Here is a 27395-nt window from a genome sequence, read left to right as displayed (position 1 = left end):
AAAAAGTTATAGCTCTTAGAATGCGACGATGGAAAAACGTAAAAAATACCTTGGTCATTAAGGTTTAAAACATGCTGGTCATTAAGGGGTTAAGCATGTTTGAAAATGTTTCTACTAATGGAAAAAATTAATATAGATATATAGATTATCAGAGATCGTATTACTGATTACAATGACCCAATTATATATGAATCAGAGAAACAAATTTGGTACACACTTAAGGTTTCCTAATTTTCCTGTATTTTTCCCCTCCTTTTAATGCAGCCTTCATTTTACATGGTTCTTGTCTGGAATCTTTTTACTCCCATGCATATGTAATTTTACAGGGGCCCCATTATGATGCAGTTCTCTTTTTTTTTGGTCTTTTTATCTCATCATAATGTGTGCGTTGCACATCATATCTTTGTGTGTCTATTGGAAAAGGTTTTGACTCCTTTGACATTAGCTTTCGGGTTCTGTTGGGGTTTTCAATCAAACTTTCCATTTTTTTTCTTTTTTTGTGGCAAGAATAGCAGTAGTGTTTAAAACGGAACCCTAACAGACCCTATTAAAATCAATGGGGGACACTAGCAAAGCGATCAGGGCACAGTTATAAATCAAAACCATTTTGCTAGTAGTTTCATTTGTTCTTATTAGTAATTGGTTATAATTTCTTAATAATTGTAATGTTTTTTATTTTAGTCATATCTTAGACTTTGAGACTTAGACTTTTTCTTTAATACCTCTCTTTGCATGTGGATATTGAGCTAGAATGTTTGAGGACCATTGGTCTATTTTTACATGCATGTTTATATATGTATGAATAAGACAGTAGAACTGAAATTGTGAAATTGAGAAAACAATGGAGAGAATATAATCTAAACAATTTATCCTCAATTCTTCTTGGACGAGAGATAAATGACCCAACTGAGCCTTCTGGATTGCTGCACTTTACCACAATCCACAAGGTCAAATAGGAAATAATTTACTTAATAATTTGGCAGACAAAAACATATTTGAGAACTGTATTGCCAAATTTATCCAGAACATTTAGAGAAACGGCAATGCTCAAGTCACCATGATAAGAAGCAGAAACACAAAAGTGGAGCAGTAGAAGTAGTTATATGACAATTCGTCTAATACCAGAAAATGTTATTTATATGAATCTCCTGAATCTGTCATAGAATACTTGACTCAAAATGAGCCATATGACATAAATATAAAATGTGTTAAATATAAATTCGGAATAAATCTTTACTCTTGCCCCGGGCATAGCTGGGAGGGCTATCGGGGCAGTTGCCCCAAGCGTAGTATGTAGAGGGGGTGCAGCAGTGACCTCTCCACTTTAAAGAAAATAAAAAATCTGACGTTTTCTATTTCATTATTCCAATAGATAATGGCCTGTATACTTACCCACCTCGTTCCCGGTGCCGCTGCACTGAGTCCTGACACACACATGCATTAATACATAGATGGCTGGATGGCGGTATAAACCAGTGCAGTGTCAACAGCCAGAAGCGAGGAGGGCGAGTATACTGTATAGATTTGTTTCGGCTCAGAATATTTTTTTGCCATCTGTTTTGATCTGGAGTTACTGGGTCTGAAATTAATATAGGTGGTCTGTGGTCTGAATATATTTAGGGGATCTGGTCTGAGGTATGAAAGTAATTTAGGGGTCTCGCCTGGGGTCTGAATTAATTTATGGGTCTGGCCTGGGGTCTGAATTAATTTAGGGGTCTGGTCTTTGGTCTGAAGTAATGCAGTAGTTAGAATTAACTTGGGATCTGGTTCAGGGTCTGAATATTTTTTTTTACTATTTATGTGTATAGTATATTAACTTTAGTAAATTTAGTTAAGTTCTAGGTGTGCTTGTAAGGGAGGGGCACACTGAATCTTTGCCTCAAGTGAAGAAAAGCCTAGCTACAGATATGTCTCTTGCCCTAAAAAGGCGGTCAAGTGAATGTTATCGATCTGATTTCCAGATATAGTGAATATTAAACAAGTATTCAGAAAAGCAGAGCCCCTAGTCTGCTTTATGATGTCATATGGGTGTGGTACAGAATATAAATGAAATAACTGAGCACTTAACTTTAATTTCTTTATATACTTTATTTTACAATATACATCCTGGGTCAATGCATTGTATCATATGATTGCTTTCAGCCAGTCAGTAATTCCTTTTCTGAGTTGATAACTGATTGAGAGGGATCATGCAATATAGCATGTTATTCCATAGAACCAGAAAGTCGATTATTTCCACAACACTAAAACATTTTGCAGGGAAGTTTAGTCGATGTACAGATGTAGCCATCTTTATCTTGACTTTTAACACATTAAATACACAGTGGCAAGAATCGTTAACTTCAAAGGTTATTCAATGGCTTTTGTTGTATATCAGCTGCAGCAAGTTATCAGTCAAGATAAACTTGGCTACATCTGCAATTGCACTCACTAGTGAGCAGTGGCGTAACAACCACTGTAGCAGCCGTAGCGGCTGCTAAGAGGCCCGCAGCATGTGCCCCCCCCCCATGGTCGGAGGCTCCGCTAGCAGCCGCTATGGCTCCTACTGCACGACGCCACTGAACACAAAGGGGTTGTTCCTACAAAACACATGTATCCCCTATCCACAGGATAGGGGATAGATGTGTGATCGCTGGGACACCCAGCGATAAGGAGAACGGGGGACCTAAAGCCCCTCGAAGTTCTCCATGAGAAACCTCGAACTTCCGGGGTCTGTGTCGGCAGCTCTATAGAAATGAATTGTGCACCTTGTGCGCATGCGTGACCAGCGCACCTTTCTTTTTTTTTTTTTTTTAACTGTGCAGACCCCGGAAGTCCGAGGTTTCTCATGGAGAGATCTCCTTATCGCTGGGCGTCCCATCGTTCACACATGTATCCCCTATCCCGTGGATAGGGAATACATGTCTTTTGTAGGACAAACTATAGGCCGTTGTTTTTTTTGGGGGGGAGGGGTGTTTGGGGCTGTATAGTGTTATCTACAGGGCGGGCTGTATGGCATTATCTACAGAGGGCTGTATGGCGTTATCTACAGGGGGCTGTATGGCGCTATCTACTGGGAGGGCTGTATGGCGCTGTCTACAGGGGGGCTATATGGCGCTATCTACAGGGGGGCTGTATGGCGCTTTCTACAGGGGTGCTGTATGGCGCTATCTACAGGGGGGCTGTATGGCGTTATCTACAGGGGCATGTATGCCGTTATCTACAGGTAGGGGGCTGTATGGCGTTATCTACAGGGGGCTGTATGGCGCTATCTACAGGGGGCTGTATGGCGCTATCTACAGGGGTGCTGTATTGTGCTATCTACAGGGGGACTGTATGGCGTTATCTACAGGGGCTGTATGGCATTATCTCCCGGTGGGGGGCTGTATGGCATTATCTACATGGGGGCTGTATGGCGCTATCTACAGGGGGGGCTGTATGGCGTTGTCTACAGGGGGGGCTGTATGGCGCTATCTATGGGGGGGCTGTATGGCGTTATCTACAGGGGGCTGTATGGCGTTATCTACAGGGGGCTGTATGGCGCTATCTACAGGGGGGCTGTATGGCGTTGTCTACAGGGGGGCTGTATGGCGCTATCTACAGGGGGGCTGTATGGCGCTATCTACAGGGGTGTTGTATGGCGCTATCTACAGGGGGGCTGTATGGCGTTATCTACATGGGGATGTATGCCATTATCTACAGGTAGGGGGCTGTATGGCGTTATCTACAAGGGGGGCTGTATGGCGTTATCTACAGGGCGTCTGTATGGCGTTACCTACAGGGGGTCTGTATGGTGTTATCTACAGGTGGGGGCTGTATGGCGTTATCTACAGGAGGCTGTAAGGCGTTACCTACAGGGGGGCTGTATGGCGTTATCTACAGGTGGGGGCTGTATGGTGTTATCTACAGGGGGCTGTATGGCGTTATCTACAGGGGGCTGTATGGCGTTATCTACAGGGGGCTGTATGGCGCTATCTACAGGGGTGCTGTATGGTGATATCTACAGGGGGACTGTATGGCATTATCTACAGGGGATGTATGGTATTATCTACCAGTGGGGGGCTGTATGGCATTATCTACATGGGGGCTGTATGGCGTTACCTACAGGGGGCTGTATGGTGTTATCCACAGGTGGGGGGCTGTATGGCATTATCTATAAAGGGCTCTAAGGCGTTATATACAAGTGGGGGGCTGTAAGGCGATATCTACAGGGGGCTGTATGGCGTTACCTACAGGGGACTGTATGGCATTATCTACAGGGGGCTGTAAGGCGTTACCTACAGGGGGGCTGTATGGCGTTATCTACAGGTGGGGGCTGTATGGCGTTATCTACAGGGGGCTGTAAGGCGTTAACTACAGGGGGGCTGTATGGCATTATCTACAGGGGGCTGTATGGTGCTATCTACAGGGGGGCCGTATGGCGTTGTCAACAGAGAGGGCTCTATGGTGTTATCTACAGGGGGCTGTATGGCGTTATCTACAGGGGGGGCTGTATGGTGTTATCTACAGGGGGGCTGTATGCCGTTATCTACAGGGGAGCTGTATGGCATTATCTACAGGGGGCTGTATGGCGTTATCTACAGGGGGCTGTATGGTGTTATCTACAGGGGAGGGCTGTAAGGCGTTATCTACAGGGGAGGCTGTATGGCGTTATCTACAGGGGAGGCTGTATGGCGTTATCTATGGGGGGGCTGTATGGCGTTATCTACATGGGGGCTGTACGGCGTTATCTACAGGGGGCTGTATGGCGTTATCTACAGGGGGGCTGTATGGCATTATCTACAGGGGGAGCTGTAAGGCATTATTTACAGGTGGCTGTGTATGATGCTATCTACAGGGGGCTGTATGGTGCTATCTATAGGTAGCGCTGTGTGGCGGAATCTATAGGGAGGCACTAGCTACAAGGGGGGGTAGGGTGATACCCAGGGGAGGGGGGCCCCAGTCAAAAGTTTGTTATGGGACCCAGTCTTTCCTAGTTACGCCCCTGCTAGTGTGGCCATTATTTTGATCTAATAATAGGATTTGATAATTGTAGAATGTAAATGTATAAATTCAGTTTTCTTTTTCATTTAGTGCACATGATACAGATGTATCCAAAATTATATCTAAATCCGACATATCCCGAGATGTTTGTCGTGAAATGTTAAACAAACATCTAAAAAAAAGTTTACCTCCAATGTATGCCTTAAAAGTTCATGAGAAAAAATATTCTTATATGGAGAAATATTTATTATAACATTATGCCTAAACAGGAGTAGTTATTTACCAGGAAAAATATGGTGGATTACATGAAAAATTTAATTCTTATCTACTAGGACGGAGTCCCCTGACATAATTATGCTACAAAAGCTGCTTGCAGCTGCACCTAGAGGGAGCTTGGCACCTGGCTGGCACTATTGTGCACTTTTATGGAACTCTTAATGAGGGATCTTTCTGCTGACAATGTTTATGTGGGACACTCTTTTGGTACTATTGTTTATTGGGGATACTCTACCGACACTGTTTATCAGGGGGCACTCCGTCGGTTCTATTATTGTCAAGCACATCGCACCGTTACTGTCTCGTGTGAATGTATTTAAGGGGATCACACACTACTTTGATCTGTGTTATCAAAATTGCTTTATTTTTCAACGATTTAAGCTACTAGATATAAAGGAATCCAAATGAGTGGGAACTAGTTAGGTAGGGGGCCTCCACTAACAAATTGGGAAGATAAAGATGTGTTTTTTTTATATACAGGAATTGTAAAATAAATCTTCTGAACATGTAACAATAGGGGTCGCAGCAGTCGCAATTGCGACCGGGCCCCGAAGCCACAGCCCCCCGCACCACGTCAATGAAAAGTTACTATTGTAACTGGGGCCTATGTAATAAACTACACGGGACCCCGTTACTATAGTAACTGACAGGACTTACATTTCTCCTTCCAGAGCGCAGCGGCGGTCCTGACGTTACAGCGCTGTGCGCATCGCATGACGTCACAACGCTATGCACTGCGCACAACATCCTGACCCGGGATGGAGTCAGGAACTCCACTGCGCCCAAAGAGGAGGGTGAGTTTAATACCACTGTCAGCTGGAGCTGATGGGTCGGGGTCCGACTCCCGGGACCCTGCCAAGCAGCTGTTTTGATGGGGGTGCAGCGTTCGTATGAGCGCTACTTCCCCCTTCATTCCGGTCACTTTCTCACACTGTATCGCTGACACGTCCATCCGATTCACAGTGTGAGCAAGTAAGGGAAATGAAGGGGAAGCAGCGCTTGTACGAGCGCTGCACCCCCTTCAAAACAGCTGATTGGCGGGGTCCCGGGAGTCGGACCCCGACCCTTCAGCTATTGATGGCCTATCCTGACCATTCCTGACCTGTTCCTGACCAGGCCCATTTTTAAGTTCTAGCCATGTGCCAATTTAAAAGCAAATTGTTGTTCTATTATTTCTCCAACCTACATGTCTTTGGTCTTGTTTTTTTCAGAACATATTGGGCTTCCATATTGTGTACAAAATATAAAAGATATATTTAACTTTTTAAAAAATATGGAAGGAAAAATGGAAAATAATGTTGAAAAAAATGTGAATGTGTTATTTTAGGTGATTTTTTTTTTTTTACATCTGGTGCATGCCACTGGGTAAACACACCTGAATACATATTTGGTAACTTCTATCAACTTCAATGATACTAAATATGTGTGCATTTGCACGCTGGGCGCAAGGTGGCACTTACAAAGAAAGGTGCGCAAACTGGCTTTTAGAGAAAAAATTTCCAAAGCTGGTTCGCTGACACCATACGACCATTACAGAAGTTGTGGCATTTCCAGTCCACAAAAACTGATGTCCTATCCTCTGGATAGGCCATCAATATCTGATCGGTCAGGGACCACAGTGCTTATACGAGCTTATACGAGCGCTGCTTCTACTTCATTTCCTTTACTGCTCACACTGCGAATCGCAGATACACTTGTAGCGGAGGTTCACAGTACTACAGCCTTCTACCATTCAAGTGTATACAGTAATACTGTGAACCCCCGCTACAAGTGTGTCCGCGATTCACAGTGTGAGCAGTAAAGGAAATGAAGGGGAAGCGACGATGATACGAGCATCGCGGCCCCTTCAAAACAGCTGATCGGTGGGACTGCGGGGAGATGGGCCAGATATTGATGGCTAAGGCTCTATTCACACGACAGGGTTCTAGTGTTGGCCGATAAAAAACTGCCGTTTTGCATCCGTTCCGGTCCGTGTTTCCGTTTTCAATGGTCGATTTTGACCCGTTTTGCATTCTTATTTTTCCCTGTCCGTTTTAAAATCGGATGAATTTCATTTGTAAATTTTTTGCCTCACACTTCCCTCTGTAGATAATGCCACACACAGCCCCGATGTAGATAGTGCCACACAGCCCCCCTTGTAGGTAGTGCCACATAAACCCCCTGTAGGTAGTGCAACACAGCCCTCCCACCCCGTTCGTAATGCCACACAGCCCCCTGTGGGTAATGCCACACAGACCCCTGTAGGTAATGCCTAACAGACCCCTGTGAGCAATACCACACTGCCCCCCTGTAGGTAATTCCACACTGCTCCCCTGTAGGTAATGCCACACAGACCCCCTGTAGGTAGTGCTACACAGCCCCCTTGTACATAGTCACTCCCCATAGATGGCACCCCCCCCTACCTTCCTATAGTGGACTGCTCCTGGAGAATTCCCTCACTTCACTGTGTCCATATATGGACAGTGAAGGCAGGGACTTCTCCTGGAGCATAATCCCCGGCCACAGCGCTCGGGATTCTGCTTCAGAAGTTCTTGGCGTCACTGTGTCCATATATGGACAGTGAAGTCAGGGACTTCTCCTGGAGCGGAATCCCTGGCCACAGTGTTGCCAAAGCTGTGGCCGGGGATTGGTGATTCCGCTCTTACAGGGAGCAGCAAAGTACCCTCCTCCTCCTCAAATGGAATTCGCACTGTGAGGAGGAGAGAGAGCGAGCGATGGAAGACATGGCCGTCACTCGGAACTCATTCAAATGATGGCCGTGTATTACCCGACCCCATAGACATAGGGCATGTCCCGTCCAAAAATCGGTCATGTGAATAGCCCCATTTGGGGTCTATTGTTTCTACTGCGGCCGTGTGATGGACGTTTTTTGAACGGCCATCACACGGCCGGGAAACCCGGTTGTGTGAATAGGGCCTTATCCTGAGGATAGGCCATCAATTTTTGTGAGAGTTTTTTGGTGCTGATTTTGATGTGGAAACCGCATCGGAATCAGCACTAATATACAGCTGAAGTTGTTGTTTTTTCCCGGGCGGCTGGGAGGCAGAAAAAGCGTTTTACGCCTGTGTTCCTCAATGGCCTCAGGCGAAAAACACGACCAAAAAATGCAGGCAGGTCAAAATCTGCCTCAAAATTCTGTAGCGTCTGTGTGATTTACTGTACAGCACAGCGAGATCTCGCTGTGAATGACAGTTTACAGCGTAATCTCGCGAGACTACGCCTGCTGTGCTGTAAATCACATAGACGCTACAGAAGTGGTCAGGAGAATGAATACACATCACGTCCTGGCTGGAGGTAATGTATATTCATTGTCATGACACGAGTAGCATTATAGTGTGTTTATGTGACTGCAAATAGCAATATAGCTATATAGCTATCTGCAGTGTAAATTAATGGAGAGAAGTGTATGACGCTGATTGGTCACTGATTGGTCAGCGTCATACACTTCTCTCCACAACGCCCACTTGGTCATATAGTAAAACACGCCCAGTTGTCCATTGAGAAACTCATTAGCATAAAGCTAATATAGGTCATAACTCTGTCAAATATGATCATTTTTCCAAATAAAAAACACTGCTGTAATCTACATTACAGTGCCGATCACATCATGTACAATATAGGCCACTTATAATGTGGTGACAAAGCCTCTTTAAGACTCCCCCCATCAAGTAGGTCACACCTTAAAGGGGTCATCCACTTTGGACAATCCCTACTTTTTAGAAGGGTCCCCTAATGATAAACAGATCACAAAGTGTCTCACTACATCTCACAATGTCCTTTCACATCAATGAGCTATCTGTGTAATGAGGGACAGGACAAATCCTGTAGAGTAAGCCCATCGCTCTCCACTCTGGTTAATATATGACGTTCCTGAACAGGGGACCCCCTCATCTAACTCAGAGTTTCCTATTAAGGGACATAATTAATATACATAATTATAATATACATAATTTAAATCTAAATACCCACTGTTCATCCTTCAGTAGGATCCCTTCCTCCAGAGCCTACTCTGCCTATAGGTAAATTTGGCCCTATGTATATTACTAAAGATGTCAGAAGACTGATTCATAGAATGATCCTTACACAACCACATGGTTATTCCATAACATATACTGTCCTCTTAAATATGTTACCCTGAATAAAAGTGTATCTCGGAGGACACGTTTGTCTTTTTGCTCTAGCTTCAAATATATACAATTTAAAAGTTACTTTCTACGTGAACTAAGAAATGTGTGATGGCGAGATTCAAAATGTATGAACTGCTTAACTAGAACAAAAAGGTTATTGATATCTCACACAGAAACAGAAAATGTAGCAACAGGACGAGCTATACAATGATTGCTCGAAAAATTGCATAATAAAAAATCTAGCTTAATGATATTTTTGTGTTCTTTTCACTTGTTCATTAATCATGAATCAATTAATCAAATACAGCAAACTATAGCTAGATGGAAGTGTTACATTTGGTATAACACATCATTTTACTGTCACCCTAGGATGTGTAACATAAGTACATAATAATACAACTACATCCAATGGACTAAAATATCATGGGTGATTAAGGTCACCTAACAGTTCCAAAATGGAGAATAATCAGTTATCGGATGAGTAAATCATAATCCACACAAACCTGCTAGGAGGAGGGGTAACCTGAAGCTCCTGGGCCCCAAAACAAAATCTGCACACAACTACTATGGGTTCATTAGAATTCTGGTGTCTTTTTGGGCCCCTCACAGCACCGACGTCTGGTTACGACCCCTACCACTGCACCCACTATATCTATGTCCCTGCCTACAAGGTAGAAGAAGTACACAGTGATGTAAAATGAGGAAAGGAAAATGGAAGAAGGCCAAGCACAATTTTGCATACATGTGTCTACAACATTTTAAAAAGTACCCATATTATTTCAGGTGAACTCTCCAATGCAGGAGGTTGAGACACATATTTGCAGGATTGCTTACCAGTACTAGTAATCTATCAACACATCCTATTAATTTCTGTAGGATTTTAATTGATTGCATTTTCACAGTTCCACTGCCCATTATTTGCTAACATTTAGCTCTCATGGACACAGCAGAGCCATCATCTGTGTGGAGCCTGCACAGAGGCACACAGTATCGCTGAACTCTCTACTAAGGAGCCGTATGCACTTTTTTTATGTACATGAAACAATGCGATAGAAGACTTTAGTATGACTGTAGACTGTAGTATGTGCACTAATGTAGTTTAAGGCCCATTTGCACGAGCCAACATTTGGCTGAAGGATTATTGTCCCGTGTGATCAGCTGACAAACAAGCAAATGCTGATCACATAGTTTATGCAGGCTATAAAATCATCGTTATCGACAGCACACATCTTCCCGTGTAAACTTGTATTAAAGAGGCTCTGTCACCAGATTATAAGTGCTCTATCTCCTACATAATCTGATCGGCGCTGTAATGTAGATCACAGCAGTAGTTTTTATTTTGAAAAATGATCATTTTTGAGCAAGTTATGAACAATTTTAGATTTAGTTTCTCAATAGACAACTGGGCGTGTTTTTACTTTTGACCAAGTGGGTGTTGTAAAGAAGTGTATGAGGCTGACCAATCAGTGACCAATCAGCTTCATACACTTCTCATTGTTCCAGCCCAGCTTCTTTCACTGAACAATCACACTGTGCTGTGAATCATGCTGGGCTGGAACAATGAGAAGTGTATGAGGCTGATTGGTCACAGATAGGTCACTGATTGGTCAACCTCATACACTTCTTTACAACACCCACTTGGTCAAAAGTAAAAACACGCCCAGTTGTCTATTGAGAAACTAAATCTAAAATTATATTTGTTTATCATTTATAATGATACTAATGTATTCACTATTTCTGTTTGTTTTTTACTGAATTAATTTTGCAACTGAATTGTAGATATGTACAACATAAAAGAAACAAAATATATATTTTTTCATTTATACATACACGCATATATATATATATATATATATATATATATATATATATATATATATATATATATTATAGCACATATATTATATAGCACATAAAATGCAGTCTGTGAAGAGTATACTGGTTGAAACAAAAGCTCCTAGTTTCCAGCTCTCATCTCAAATTAAAGCATTTGTGAAAGCGTTAATCAAGTAGGATGTAACCAAGGGACACTTACTTCCCATTTGTTTTCAAGCCTTTAATTGGAATGAAAGGTGAACTTTCAGACTTAATTGAATTTCCTGCATTTCGTCTTCTTGTATGTGTGACACTGATCGTTTTAGCAGAGATGTTTTATAGGTGGATTTATATAGTATGTCATTCTAATTATAGCCCAGGGGCTTTGTAAGAGGTAATGTCATTTGTGTATGATCTACAAGACCGATTACAAGGCTCAAATGTGTTAGAATATAAATAGAGAGACGGCTATTATAAGGGTCAGTATCCATTTTGAATCATTAATATATTTCCACATTTAAGGATATTTTATTTATTTTGGGGTTTTGTTTGACCATGCTGTCTCCTCTGAAATGCAGGAGCCTTATATTCTTAGTTCTGAATGTAAAGTAGTTTGAATGAGTAGATAGCGCTCACTTTTCTGCCTGTGGTTCAGTTGCTCATAGTAGTCAATCAGGTTGCCGCTTTTATGTGAAAATGTGCCTCCAAAAAATGAAAGCTGGAAGCTGATTGATCAAAGAAACGCATTCATGAACTTACTGCCATATACATCATAATACCTCTTCTCCTAAGGTACTCCTAAGGGTATGTTCACACGCCCTATTTACGGACGTAATTCAGGAGTTTTTCACCCGCAATTACTGCCGAAAAAACGGCTCCAAAGCGTCGGCAAACATCTGCCCATTGAATTCAATGGGTCTTACGGTGTTCTGTGCAGACGGGCTTTTTTTTTATGTAAAAAGACGGCCGCCTCATGTCACTTCTTGGGGCGTAATTGGAGCCGTTTTTCATTGACTCCATTAAAAAACAGCTCCAATAACGTCCGTAATGGACGCCGCGAAAAAAGCGTGCACTTGCAAAAACGTCTGAAATTCAGGATCTGTTTTCGCCTGAAAACAGCTCCCTCATTTCAGACGTATTTTATATTTGCGTGTGAAAATACCCTAACAGGGAATATGGCGAGAGGTAGGATAGAAACACAACTCTTCTAAGAATGACCATCATTGTGACGTTATCTTGAATATGTCATTTTAGTCCATGTCATCAGACACTGTAGTCCAGATGTCGGTGTGTGAACTACATTTTTCAAAATTACCTACATATATCGCATCCAAGAGACATAGATCATGGATATGGAAGCTATCTGCCTTTTATTCTTCCCCTTCTTTCCTCTTGACTATTAGAGGATTTTCTTGTTTTTGTTGTAAACCCCAGTGTCCACTAGAACCAAAGGTAACTGTCTAATAGCTGATATGTATGTCAGGTTAGTCAGCACATCCTAGTAAAATGAAAAATAGGCAGGTGAACTTACGCTGTGACTGCAAACAATACACATAAAAATAAAAAAAGACATTGCAACAGCACTCTGCAAACCTTAAGGGTATGTTTACACGGCTTATTTTCAGACATCTTTCGGGCCGAAAACGCACTAAAAATGGCTGAAAATACGGGGGCTGAACGCCTCCAAACATCTGCCCAATGATTTCAATGGGAAAAACTGAATTTCGTTCCCACGGGACGCGTTTTTGCGCAGCCGTTTCTAAAAACGGCGCATAAAAAAAACACCTCGTAAAAAAGAAGTGCATGTCACTTCTTGAGCCGTTTTTGCACCCGTTTTTTCAATGTGCCAATAGAGAAATAGCTCCAAAAACGTCCGTAAAAAAAAACGGATTAAAAAACGCTTGATGCTTTAAAAACGGCTGAAAATCAGAGGCAGTTTTCCCTTGAAAACAGCTCCGTATTTTACAGACGTTTTTAGTTTAGCGTGTGAACATACACGAAGACTACCTACTGCACTGTATCTAGTAAAATTTGCATTACTGTTACGTTTACTTACAAATGTGAGGTTCTTAGTGCACATTTTCATCAAATTGTGTGAGCCCACCTTCTACAACAAGACAACCTCTTTTAAGTTAGTCCCTAACCTGAAACTACACCTCTCTTCTGGGGCTGAGCCTGCAGTATGTACTCGGGGTAGGTACGGACCAGCTTTACTCTAATTAAAAGCACCCTTGGGCAGAATGGTAGGAGTGCACAACCAAAAATGGAGGCAGTCACCACCCCCACATGTATGTCTATACATTTATATATATATACATAGGCCCTGGTCTGTTGCCCAAACTTGCGCCCCCCTTCTCCACCGCCGCGGCGCCATATCTATTAACACTGCAATTTTGTGCAAGCATTAACAAACGGGTGTTACGATTCCTCTTGTTGAGGGCTGTGTCCCTACATACTGACGGTATCACACTGTGTAGGGACACATCCTCTTGACAAGAGGAATAGTAACAACCATTTGTCTATCAGTCCTGGACTGCGCAAATACTTTTTTGCGAAATACAAGGATTTCCCATTATAAACATGTCAGGAGAGGTGACAGATTCTCTATAAATCCAGTGACTCACAGGTGACAACTTCTCGGATTCTAGTAGTTTTTTTCCCCCTTTTCTTCTCCATCTGGTCCAGACTTCATGATGACTTCTCCCAGCCAAGACCCAATTTTGCGAAATTTGCTGCTTAGATGTCTTCGGTTACTCACTTTTCCAACATTTCCACACCTATAAACGAAGATAAAAATATCATGGTGCCACACACTGTGCCCCTAAATATAATAGCACCATACACTGTGCCCCTGCATAAAATACTACCAAACACTGTGCCCCTGAATATAATTGTGTCAAACACTGTAAAGTAAAGCACCACACACACAGTTCCCCCTGTAGATAGCGCCACACACTTCCTGTAGGTAGCGCCACACGCCCCCTGTATATAGTGCCACACAGACCCCCAGTAGCTAGCGCCACACAGAACCCCTGCAGATAGCGGCACACATCCCTGTAGATAGCGCCACACACACCCCCTGTAGATAGCGCCACACACAGCCACCTGTAGATTGCGCCACACAGCCCCCTTTAGATAGCGCCACACTGCACTCCCCCTCTTGTAAATAGTGCCACACCACCCCCTTGTATAGGGTGCCACACAGACCACATTTTATATAGTGCCACACAGCCCCCCTTGTATATAGTGTCACACAGCCCCCCTTGAATATAGTGCCACACAGCCCCCCCTCTTGAAGAAAGTGCCACAGCGCCCCTTGTATACAGTGCCACACAGAGCCCCTTCCCTTGTATATATTGTTACACAGCCCCCTTGTATAAAGTGCCACTCAGCCCCCCTTGTATATAGTGCCAGAAAACCTTCCCTTGTATATAGTGCTACACAGCGCTCCCCCTTGTATATAGTGCAACACATCACTTCCCCCCCTTGTATATAGTGCTACATAGTGCTCCCCCCTTGTATATAGTGCTACACAGCGCTCACCCCCTTGTATATAGTGCTACACAGCGCTCCCCCTTGTATATAATGCTATACAGCTCCCCCATTGTATATAGTGCTACACAGCCCCCTTTGTATATAGTGCTACACAGCCCCCCTTGTATATAGTGTTACACAGCCCCCTTGTATATAATGCTACACAGCACTCCCTCTTGTATATAATGCTATACAGCTCCCCCATTGTATATAGTGCTACACAGCCCCCATTGTATATAGTGCTACACAGCCCCCTTTGTATATAGTGCTACACAGCACTCCCCCTTGTATATAGTGTCACACAGCGTTCCCCCCTTGTATATTGTGCAACACAGCGCTCCCCCTTGTATATAATGGTACACAGCACTCCCACTTGTATATAGTGCTACACAGCGTTCCCCCCTTGTATAGAGTGCTACACAGCATTCCCCCCTTGCATATAGTGCTATACAGCGCTCCCCCCTTGTATATAGTGCTGCACAGCATCCCCCCCTTGTATATAGTACTGCACAGACATCCCCCCTTGTATATAGAGCCACACAGCACCCCAAAACAAAATAATATTGTACTTACCTTGCCCTGTTCCTGTGACAGACGACTGCGCAGACCAGCGTGACGTCATCACGCCGGCCTGTGCAGAGAGTCTAACGCCTGCAGCCTATATTGTTCATTTGGATTTGCGTCCCGCTGATGCATATACAAGTGAATGTGGCTGTAGCTACACCGGGGCCCCCTCCGGTGCTGGCGACGCCACCGGACTTACTTCATGGCTGCTCTTGCATATAGTATTTGCTACAGGGAGTAAAGTTTTTATTGATTTTGAGTCCATAAAATTGCATAAAACATATATATTACACTCCACCAAAGACACTATTGTACTCTTGCAATATGTCCTGAAAAAACAGGGAGCTTATTGGAAGACATTAGCTTTATTTTTGAAAATGACATTTACCTGTTACATGTAAGAAAATAAGTTTTGCCAGCTGTTTCAATAACTGTTGTTTCTCAAGCAGAGATCTGGAAACTGAAGACCTGTGCGCTTTTGCTGCTCTATAATTAGCATTTTTAAGTCCTGATAAGGTTAAGCTAAAAAATCAGCAATGCTTTATGTGTCATAGGCCATAGCAATATAGTTATGGATAACATTATTATACAATTAAACAGCATCTGTGATTGTAGAGCAAGAAATATTGTGAGATACAAAAGTGCAACTTAATTATTCTGTAAATTAGCAAACAAATATTAATATTTCTCATCTTTGCTCGAATATCAAAGTAAGGTGACATTTAAATAAAGTATCCTATTTCCTAGCCTACTGATTTAATGGACAATTATATAATTGTAATAATATGCACTGAATCTAAGTGTCTTCCTAAATGAAAATAAAATAAAATATTCATTTATATGAGTAATGTAGTCAATATTATAGGGTGATGTTCATTAATTACACTACAGCCTTCTCTTTAGAGACATCAGTGGTTATTCACAAATGGAAAATAATAGCACAAGCATTTATTCAGCATTATTACATTTGCAAGAAAAGGTTAGTGAACCCTTTGAAATTACTTGGATTTCTGCATTGATTACTAACAAAATGTGGTCTGATTGTTATCTTATTCACAACCATAGACAAATACAATCTTACTAAACTAGTTGTACTGTTCATGTCTCTTATTGAGCACATTGAGTAAACATGTACATTAAAGGGAGAAAAAGTAAGTGTTAATTGACTTCTCCAAGAGCTAATTGGAACAGGTGTTTCAATTAAGGAGATAAGATTGAAAGTGTGGGTTTCACAGGTGCTTAGCCCATTAAAGACACACTATGCCTGGTTACTGACAAATCTGTTCTTCTCAAGAAACCTTGGTTAGTGTGAACCATTCCTTGAGGCATACAACTTTCAAAAGACCTCAGAAGACATGTTATAGAGGCGCCTGAAGATGGAAAAGGCCATAAAAGCATTGCTAAAGACTTAGATGCCCCAGAGGAAGCCGGAAGGGCGAAACCCAGGGTCGGGCGAGAGTGTTTGGCGTGTCGCCTAGAAATTTTAAAGATTTTTACTTACCTTGATGCTTTTATTTCTTGTTACTTCTGTGAGTAGGGATTAAACTTGGCGGGGAGCAATCTTTTTCCATCTATTAGAGACATAAGATCCTTTTCCTACCAGGAGTTCTTTGAACATCGAGAGACGATATGGAGCTCTGTGGGACTACAGGGATAAGAATTACCATCCACACCCTCATTGGATTGCGAGTTGTCCACTGCATTTTTCTGGGAGAGTGTCCATACTGAATGATATTGGACTGTTACCAGTGCCGTCTGACCGGTGAACTTAACTGTACTTTATATTGCTAAAGACCTGTGTGTACAGCTATCCACAGTTAAACAAATTATCTATAAATTGAGAAAATTCAAACCCTAGGAGTGTGTGTCCTGTTAGGATCACGCCAAGAGCACAACTGGCAATCCTGAAAGGTGTGAGAACCCAACTGCAAAGACCTATGTTTATGTGTCCACTATTAGAAAAACATTGAACAAGAATGGTGTTTATGGAAGGACACGAAGGAAGCAGCTGCTGCCCCAAAAAAACAATTGCTACCCAAGACCGCCTGGATGTTCCACAATGCTTCTGGGAAAATGTTCTTGGACAGATGAGACAAAAGTGGAACTTATTAGCACAAATGCACAACACTATGTTTGGAAGATAAAGAACACTGCACATCAACACCAAAACCTCATCTCAACTGTAAAGCATGGTGAAGTAAGCATCATGATTTGGCGCTGATTTGCAGCCTCAGGGCCTGGACACTTTGCAATCATTGAAGGAACAATAAATACAACGGTGTATAAAAACATTATATGGAAGAATGTAAGGGCAGCAGTCCATAACCTCAAGCTGAGGAGACTGTGGGTGATGGCACAAGATAATGACCCAATGCACAGAAGTAAATTAACTAAAGAATAGTTGAAAAAGAAGATTTGTGTTTTGAAATGGCCCCCATCGAGATGCTGTGGCATGACCTGGAGAGGACTGTGCACACAAGGCCTCCCAGAAATAGTCACAAACTGAAACACATCCCTAGGAAGAAATGGTCCAAAATTCCTCCTTAACGTTGTGCAAATCTGATTTTAAGCTACAGGAAATATTTGGTGGAGGTGACTGCATAGCTAGATTGTGTTTGTCTATAATTTTGACCTACAGCAGATAACAATCAGACCACATTTTATTAGTGATCAATACAGAAATCCAGGTAATTCCAATGGGTTCACTTACTTTTTCTTGCAACTGAAAACAGGGCAGACAATGATTGTAGAATGTGCAGGGATAATAACGTCCGCTCTCCGTACAGTGTCTTGTAACTATCTAGAAGGCAAAAACAAGCACTGTTATTTTCCTCACATGGTCGGATTGAGACCCCTTGTCTACTGGGCCCCTATTCAGCTGCACAGGTTGCACATATGGTATGTCCACCCTGTCTTAATACGCTGTCCGTTTACTTTATAGCTCCAGCAATTTATTGGTTTAACTAGCACTGCAACAGTTTGTGAATGTTTTTTATGCCATGTGACGAAATTTGGCACCGGGGTCAAACATATATCACCGATATCTCAACCCAGGCTAAGTACCATAATAATTAGCTTCTCGATTAGGAGGATTATAGAGCCTTCCCTAGAAACTACAAACAGCAATGGTATACTGGAGAACTCCAATCTCAGTGACTCTTGGCTATGAACTGATCACCATCTAAGGAAATGCTTGTGGTACTATGCGCTGCCGGTACTTCAGACAGTATGGAATATGACCACGCTGGATCTTGTGCAGCCTTACTGTGGCCACCTCTACCTGTTGCTAGTCAGTCTAGCCAGCTCTTTGCTTCTTTAGGATATTCATTGGGAGTCTAAAGGACAACGGGAAACTATATTTGAGTTTCTCTTTATTGGTTCCCACTGAAAGGCTACATATTTTTGCAGAATACATCGCACTGACAGCATTGGACAGTTTGTCATCTGTGAAACAAAAACTGTCCTCATTGGTCGATTAAACTTCTAGACAACCTGTGAGTTGTACAAACCCAAAACACAGCACCCATAGATTTCTATGGGACCCTACTATACCTCTGTTTTCTTCTAAGTTCATACGGATAGCCCTGACTGTGACTGTCAGTACAACTGTTACTTGTTGTCTTTCACATTACTGCTACGCAAGTACTATGGTGGAAACAAGTGCATTTCTGTACAGACTAGCCCCAATAGGAAATGGTACATGATATACCTTTAAGAAAAAAAATTAGAAAGAATAATTTGTGTAAAGATGCACTTATTGTCCATCATTTTACATTGCAAAGAGCTCAACACATGTATCAGTCTCTATTGGGGCTAGTCTATACAGAAATACACTTGTTGTCCATCATATTGCATTGCATAGAGGGGGCTTAACCCCTTAGTGACGAAGCCAGATTTGTCAAATCTGGTATGTCTGACTTTATCAGAGAATAACTCTGCAATAGTTTTGCATATCCAAGTAATTCTGACATTGTTTTTTCGTCACATGTTGTACTTTATTTTAGTGGTAAAAGTAGACGGGTACGATTTGCTCAAATTAGTTTAAAAAAAATGCAGAAATTGATGACATTTTGTCAAAATTACATTTTTTCCCTATTTTGAACTCCAATATGTCACATATGTACAAACATACATACCGTACAATTGTTTTTTATTAAATATATATTCCCATCTCTTTACTTTTAGCAGCACTTTTGAAAAAATCAAATAAATTTTGAGCAATTTAAAAGACTTACAAATTTTATAATAATTTTATAAATTTTGAAGTACATTTTGTTTTCCTGCACCAAGCCAGGTTGTCGGGGCCTCATAGGTGTCAGAATGATAGAAACCCCCACAAATGACCCCAATTTGAAAACTACACCTCTTAAGGTATTTATCTAGGGGTGTAGTGAGTATTTTGACCACACAATTGTTTTGTAAGAATTCATGCAACGCAGGTGAAAAAAAATAAAATTCCACTTTTTTCACAAATGTGTCATTGTAAAGACAGATTTCTTTGTAAAGCAAACATGAGAATGAAGAAACGCACCTCAAATTCTATCACCCTGTTTCTCCTGTTTTCAAAAATACCCCCATTGTGGCCCTAATATGCTGCCTGGATACACGGCAGGGCCCAAAACATAGGGTGCACCTGGAGTCTTTCAGGACACATATTTTCTTGAAAATGTTTTAGGCCCCACTGCATGTTTGGAGAGGCTTTGAGCTGCCAGAACGATAGAACATCCCCAGAAATTACCACATTTAGAAAACTAGACCCTTTAAGATATTTATCTAGGGGTGTAGTGAGTATTTTGACCCCACCGTTTTTTGCTAAATTTAATGCAAAGCAGGTGGAAAAAAATAAAATTCCACATTTTTCACAAATGTGTCATTGCAAAGACACATTTCTTTGTAAAGCAAACATGAGAATGAAGAAATAAACCCCAAAATCTATCACCCTGTTTCTTCTGTGTTCAAAAATACCCTTTGTGTCCTCAATCTGCTTATTAGATGTGTGGCTGAGCCAAAAAGAGAGGGAGCACCCTTTGGCTTTCAGGGCACAATTGAATACATTTTAGGCCCCATATCATGAATTTATAGGCATTGAGCTGCCTGGAAAAAAAAAAACACAGAGAAATTACCCCATTTTAAAAACTAGACCCCTAAAAGTATTCATCTAGTGGTGTAGTGAGCATGCTGACCAAAACAAATTTTAAAGGAGGAAATAATTAGGTATTATTTCAGACACTATGGGTATATAATGTTTTCTTCAAATTCTTATTACATTTCCACATGAAATAGAGGAGACACGTGGTAACAGGTTATTTTGTTAGAAATATGCCACATTAATAAATTTGTGCGGCATACAAAAGAGAAATGAAGCCGTGTATTCATAATGGATGCGTCTCGCTATATACGTATTTCCCTGTACTTGCTAAAAAAGCAGTTGTCCCCCATCTGTGCCATTATGATGTCATTGTGTAAAAAATAAACTGTACTGTAGTGATGGGCAATATCTTTAAAATTTATGCAACTATGCTGCAAACTCGAGTCTGTTCACTAGATAGAAGAACACCTGCAGGGCTGTCAAGACAAGGTTTGTTTTTTTTTTGACTGGTTGTACAACATCTCTTTAGTTCCATCAATCCCTATATGAGGGACGAACGTGCCAAGTGACGGGGTACACCATAACAGGCCCCTGCCCGGCAAGGTAGGAACTGCTATGTGCACAAAACAACTAATCGGTTAAAGTATATATAAAGGGGCAGTGTCCAAAACCATCTATAGGAACAGTAAAGGATCACTAATCCCCAAAATGATAACAGTATTTCCAGAAGCATTGTCGGGTGCAAGTGGTCCTGCGAAAACCTGAATGTAGTAATGCTCAGAGTGTATTAATTAGAACAGCTTGATTACTATGATCAAGCCCGTATCAGAAATATTAATAAAAATACCAGTTTTGTTCGGCAGTCAAAAGAAACAAAATGATCAAAAATATGAAAGGGGTAAAATATTTTCTGAAAAAATACACTCTACTACCTCTCCGAAAAGAATTCCTCCCCTCTTGGAAAGACTACAAACTAAAATGAAAATATAAATTAATATTTACTTCCTAAAGAGACTGTGTGGCATGTTTCAAAACAGGGGTAGCTGCAGAGTCCTGAGATCGGCACATCGGGCAGTAGACGCGACTATCCCTCCTCCTTCCGTGCTTACTGCAAACCCGGCACCTTCTTTGGGGATATCTTTGCATCTCGGTGGAAGGGACGGGGTGAAGAAAGTGGCGCTCTGCAACTCTTCGACACAGCCTTAGACTCATAGGGTTGTGCAGGGGCATTGGCATCAAATAGGAGACGCTCAATAACCTCCTCCTGGAACTGGAGGAAGGTGAGCGTTCCTTGTTTTTTTTTTATACAGTACAAACCCATTATCGGTAGCAATTTGAATAACGTAGATTGCCACCTTTTCGTACCAGGCCCTGGTCTTACGCTTCACCAAATAAAGTTGAAGCACCTGGTCCGACAGATCTACACCCCCCATGAATTTATTGTAGTCTGTCACACAGACAGGCTTACGATTTTCCACGGTGGTCCCCATCTCTGTAACTGCCACCGTGGTGTCTGGATGCAGACTGGACAACAAATAGACGTCCTTCTTGTCATTCCACTTTACTGCAAGTAACAGCTTGCTTGCAAGTGCGAATGACGACCCCCTTTCCACACGTCTGGACACCAATTGCCTTGGAAATCCCACCCTGTTTTTACGGACTGTCCTACAGGCCCCTGTATTTGCAGCATGGAGGGATTTAAAAAGGGGGACACTACTATAAAAATGATCAGTGTGGACGTGGTACCCTTGGTGCAGGAATGACAACATTAAGTCCCACACAATTTTGCCGGATGTGCCAATTGTCTCTGGGCAGCCTGGGTCATTTCTTTGGGAGACTTGGGAGTTATCGGTAAAATGCATGAAGCGCATTATGGATTCATATCGGTGTCGGGACATAACTGCTGCAAATACAAGGGTAGCGTGGACAGCTCTTGATGCCCAGTAGGAGCAGATAGTTGGCTTTTTGACCAACCCCATATTTAGGATCCAAAAACACGGGAGGGACTGCACCACTAGGCCTGACACCACTAGGCCCTTCACCTGGGAATTCGACAGTGATGACTGATTCCATCACCATAGGGTTATGGGGTCCAGAGGTATAAGTAGAACTTGAGTCATGACTGTCTGCAAAAAGTTCTACCTCTCAAGCAAAGTTGGTGTCACTACCTGGACTGCCGGAGCATAGCAAGGTGTATGCTTTCTCCGCAGTATACATTCTCAGAGCAATTATTTAGGTAGAACTGAAACCATTAGGCTAATAACTTTTTTTTTTACGTTTTTTTGTTGGTTTTTTTTGTATTTTTTTTTGTGTTTTTTTTCCAACAAAGGAAAAAAAAAAAGGATACCCTGCCTATCACTAAGTAAATAAATACATTCCTAAAACCAGCACACAAAAAAATTACATAAAACTGGCTAACACCAGGGACTAACCTGACGATGCCAGAAAACGTACTGATCACTTGGGGTGATCAGGGGGCCAGACTTGAAAAGTTTGTGTAATTTTTTCTTCACTTCACTTTATACAGCTGAGGATTTGGTTAGAGTCTCTCTCTCCTCTCACAGATCAACTACAGTGAGGAGGGAGGATGACAAATCCCATGTCCTGGCTGTATTTGGTAAATATACTGACATAGATCACTGTGATAGGTATATCACAGTGACCATGTCAGCAGGGACCACTGAGATTGGTCCCCGACTATTACCATTTGCCATATGCTGCCACATGACGCATTGGCAATATGCAAACGGCACATGCGTGCGCCATTTTAATTACCAGGGACAGGGGGAGGGGGTGATCGGGGGAGGCTGTTAGGGAGTGCTGGCTCTTATTTTTACTATTTCTCTCTTCTCTCACAGAATATATTCTGTGAGAGAAGAGAGAGCACTAACCGCCTCTGTTTTGACGGCGATCACCGTTATTCGGTGAATAACGGCGGTCACAAAAAAACGGTCCTCGGTCTGTGCTCAGAGGCCTCAGCTACCTCCGTAGCTGAGTACAAGGAGTTTAAGCGCCTCCCAGGGGCACTATCTTATGCCAAAGCGCTGCCGTGAAATGGAGGCGCTCTGGCATAAGTACCCTTAATGGCCGCCGTGAAAACACGTATAGGTGGTCATTAAGCCGTTAAAGACTCATAATGGGTCAATTTTTTACAATAGATAAAGCCTATTAAATATACATAGTGATTCACTCAAACAAGCGTGATCTTTTTGGTAAGCACCGATACAGTAAATTTCTAACATCTGTTATAATGATTAGTGTGTATAACTTTTAATTTTATGTTTGTTTTTTTTTATAAAATCCTCCATGTCCATGTCCAATAGTGATTTATGGAAGAAAATTAAAGCAGACTATATTTTTCCTTCCCAGAATTCCTAACTACATGTGGCCTATCAATAAATAAGATATAAACTTTCATTGTCTTTTTTTATATTTAGAATTGTGCTATTGTTACTTTTAATCAAAAATGTCATTTTAGTGGCCCCCCACCAGATGTTTTGCCCAGGGGTCTCCATCAACCTTAATCTGGTCCTTCTTACGGTTCCATAGTATAGAGCCACAGGGACGTGTGCTTCCATGAAGCCACCGATACACAGCTCGGCCTTAGAGAGTGATATACCTACTTGCCTCTTAGACAACTTCTCATTGTATTATAGAAAAAGATAACAAGAATGTTATAAAGGAACATATACTGATAGCACTATATAATTCAACTATTTACAAATGCAAAGTGGTTTATTAATTAATTTTGCACGTGTCCTTATTTTTCAGGTTTAAGGGAAGAGAAGTAAAACATATAAATCTCAAGATGCAGAATATGTCGACATATCAGATTGAAGTTTCGTGTTCCAAAGCGGGAAGACACAGTTATATATTTATTGCTGTTCCAATCATCTACAGCACAATATTTATCATAGGAGTCTTTGGGAATAGTCTTGTCGTCATTGTGATTTACTGTTATATGAAGATGAAGACGGTGGCCAGCATATTTTTAATGAATTTAGCTATTGCCGATTTGTGTTTTGTGATGACATTACCATTATGGGCAGCATACACAGCCATGCACTATAACTGGCCTTTTGGCAACTTCTTGTGCAAACTGTCTGCAGCAGCAGTCACCTTTAATCTATATACCTCCGTATTTTTACTTACATGTCTCAGCATTGACCGCTATATAGCCATTGTCCATCCTATGATATCTCGCATTCGACGAACAATAATGGTTGGCAAGATCATTTGTATTTCTATATGGATCATCGCATGTCTGGCAAGCCTACCCACTTTTATCTATCGTACAATAGTACCCCTTAAAGAGAACATAACAGTGTGTGCTTTTTACTATCCAGCCAACTCTTCACAAACACTTTTGATCGGGATGAACATAACAAAGAATGTTCTTGGATTCTTTGTTCCCTTTTTGATCATCTTAACAAGTTACACATTAATTGGCAAGACATTGAAAGCCACCTTCCATGGTCAGAGGGGCAAGACTAGGAATGATGATATATTTAAGATGATTGTGGCCATTGTTCTGGTATTCTTCTTCTGCTGGCTTCCACATCAAATATTTACCTTCTTGGATATTTTGATTCAGTTGGAGATAATAGAAAACTGTCATTTTGTAGACATAGTTGACACGGGGATGCCTATCACTATTTGTATTGCCTACTTCAACAGCTGTTTAAACCCTTTTTTGTATGGGTTTTTTGGAAAGAATTTCAGGAAACACTTCCTGCAACTTGTGAAAAACATACCACCAAAACTTAGGACACATACAAGTCTGAACACAAAGATGAGTACTTTTTCATATCGACCATCGGATCAACACAGTGCCTCAGTCAAAAACACATTGCATTTGAGTGAACATGAAGAACAACATACTGGAAATACTTAGAATGGTGATTCCTACAATTTAAGGATTAAGAGTCAGCACAATTGGCCACTGAGCCTTGAAATTAATTTTCAGTTGGGTTAATTCAATGACGACTCCTGTCCAGTGTCAAAAGTCTACTATAAGTACAACACATATCCTATGGTTGCAAAACTTCTGCTGTATAAAGTGAATGTAGATTAGTGTATTAGAGTGTATGGAAGGACAGTTTTCAAAGAGTTCTATATGTTCAATATCAACTTGTCACATTCAAACATAATAGTCATGTGTACATCATTTAAATAACATCTATGAATGAATGCATGATGAATGTTCTAATGATTGATAATTATACCTCATGTTCTGCAAAGAGTGATTTCATTCTATAGCAATTTTATTTTTATGTAGTGAGAATTTACACGATTAAATATACACATATTAGTTCATGTTTATATTGTCAGTATGTTAATAAGAAGTCTGTGCCACAAAATACATTCATTAAGTAATTGAGGGCTTGCATAGAGTATTGTAAAAGTTTTTATGTCTTTATATAACTTTTGTTATTAGCCAATAATGTTTAGTGATTGTATATATCATATATATATTTATTTTATCTTGCTATGAAACTTATTAAAACAATATATTGTTGCTGCTGGAAACCTCGTATGGAGAATCCTTACCCAATTATTAATGATATACTATGAAATGTTATTCATAGAAAATACAAAACTGACAATTTTGAAGATAACAGATTGTGATGTATTGTCATCTTCTAATTGGCATAAGCAAGATGCAAAATGAAAGGCTTTACCAGGCTTAGAAAGAAAACATACACAGCACGCACAGAGCAGAGAACATCCTGGCTCACTTTTTCTCTGTAGCTAGCTCCCCTCAGAAGCAAAATCAGCATGGAGGAGAATATACAGAAGTAAGTAGCAGTGTAGTTGAGAATCCAGCACTGGGTGACATATAACTCTTGCGAGCAGCCTGTGTTTTCTCTCTCTATCTCTGCTCCTGCTCCCTCTCCCCTCTACAGACTTCTATGGGCAGCAGTATTTGTATGTGTGTGTGTGTGTGTGTGTGTGTGTGTGTGTGTCTCTCTTTCTGATCCTGCTCCCTCTTCCCCATAGAATTCTAAGGGTGCCAGTGTCTGTGTCTCTATCGCTCGCTCTCTGCTCCCTCCTTCCCATAGACTTTTATGGGCAGCTTGTCTGTGTCTCTTCCTGCTCCCCCTCCTTTCCCCATAGTCCTCTATAGGCAGCAGTGTCTGTTTATCTCGCTCTCTGCCTCCTCCTGCTCCCCTCTCCCCTCACCATAAGATTTTATGGGTATCAGTGTTTGTGTGTGTGTCTCTCTCTCTCTCTCTCTTTGCTCCTGCTCCCACCTCCTGCTTCCTTTTCCTTGCCATAAACTTCTATAGGGAGCAGCATCTGTGTCTCTCTCACTCTGCTCCTGATCTCTCCTTGTGCTCTCCCCTACAGTTGTCCCGCAGCGAGGCAGTGAACCTAGCGTTATAGATAACTATGATGCTAGGAGCCCGGCGCACTGCAGTTTATTTGGTCCGGGAAATGCGGCCGACGTACGGACCGTATATCACGGACCAAACACGCTCTTGTGTGGGAGGCTTAACACTACATTAAAAAAGTGTAATGCATTTAGCAATTATCTTTAAACATTACAAGTTACATTTCAGATTGTAAGCTATTGCAAAAGCCTGCATCTTGTATATGAAGCTTAAGAGAGATTCCAATAGGTTAATAAATGTGAGAATACTTTGAATACTGTAGAAGAGAGAGATAAGAAATGGCCTGACAGCTACTGTACAAAGCTGCTTTTCCTCTTCTCTGCTGTCAGCATTGTGCCCATCCAGCTTTGATCTAAACAGCTGAGCTATTTCAGACAGACTGTTTGCTAGGGATACACTCCTTTAACCTTTTATATATTGTTGTTGTTAGGCAGTGCCCAGGAACCACAGATTTAACGGTGCTGCAATGTAATGGTAAATATAAACTACAAAATCTTTTGCATATATGATACACATATAAACTTTATGTGATAGCTGACTTTTCACTTTTGCCTGGAGTTTTCATTTAGGTGTTTGTTTGTTTTTCATTTTATAAATGGCTTCTAAAAAAACATGGACTTCTTGGGAACTACA

At 41.5% G+C, this 27395-nt stretch overlaps 1 protein-coding gene across 1 annotated transcript in view; it reads left to right on the top strand.

Moving 5' to 3' along the window:
* Positions 1 to 25814, top strand: part of AGTR1 (angiotensin II receptor type 1) — an 80136-nt gene extending 54322 nt beyond the window's left edge. Inside the window, exon 3 of the mRNA XM_075863990.1 lies at positions 24139 to 25814. Coding sequence (XP_075720105.1) covers positions 24176 to 25261 — 1086 coding nt within the window. The 5' untranslated portion in view covers positions 24139 to 24175 and the 3' untranslated portion in view covers positions 25262 to 25814. The remainder of the gene's footprint in view (positions 1 to 24138) is intronic.
* The last annotated feature ends 1581 nt before the right edge of the window (positions 25815 to 27395 follow it).

Source organism: Rhinoderma darwinii, chromosome 4 (genome assembly GCF_050947455.1).
Source record: "Rhinoderma darwinii isolate aRhiDar2 chromosome 4, aRhiDar2.hap1, whole genome shotgun sequence".
In the NCBI taxonomy this organism is placed as follows: Eukaryota; Metazoa; Chordata; class Amphibia; order Anura; family Rhinodermatidae; genus Rhinoderma; species Rhinoderma darwinii.
The sequence above is the reverse complement of the archived record's forward strand: the minus strand, read 5'-3'. Positions and strand labels throughout refer to the sequence as shown.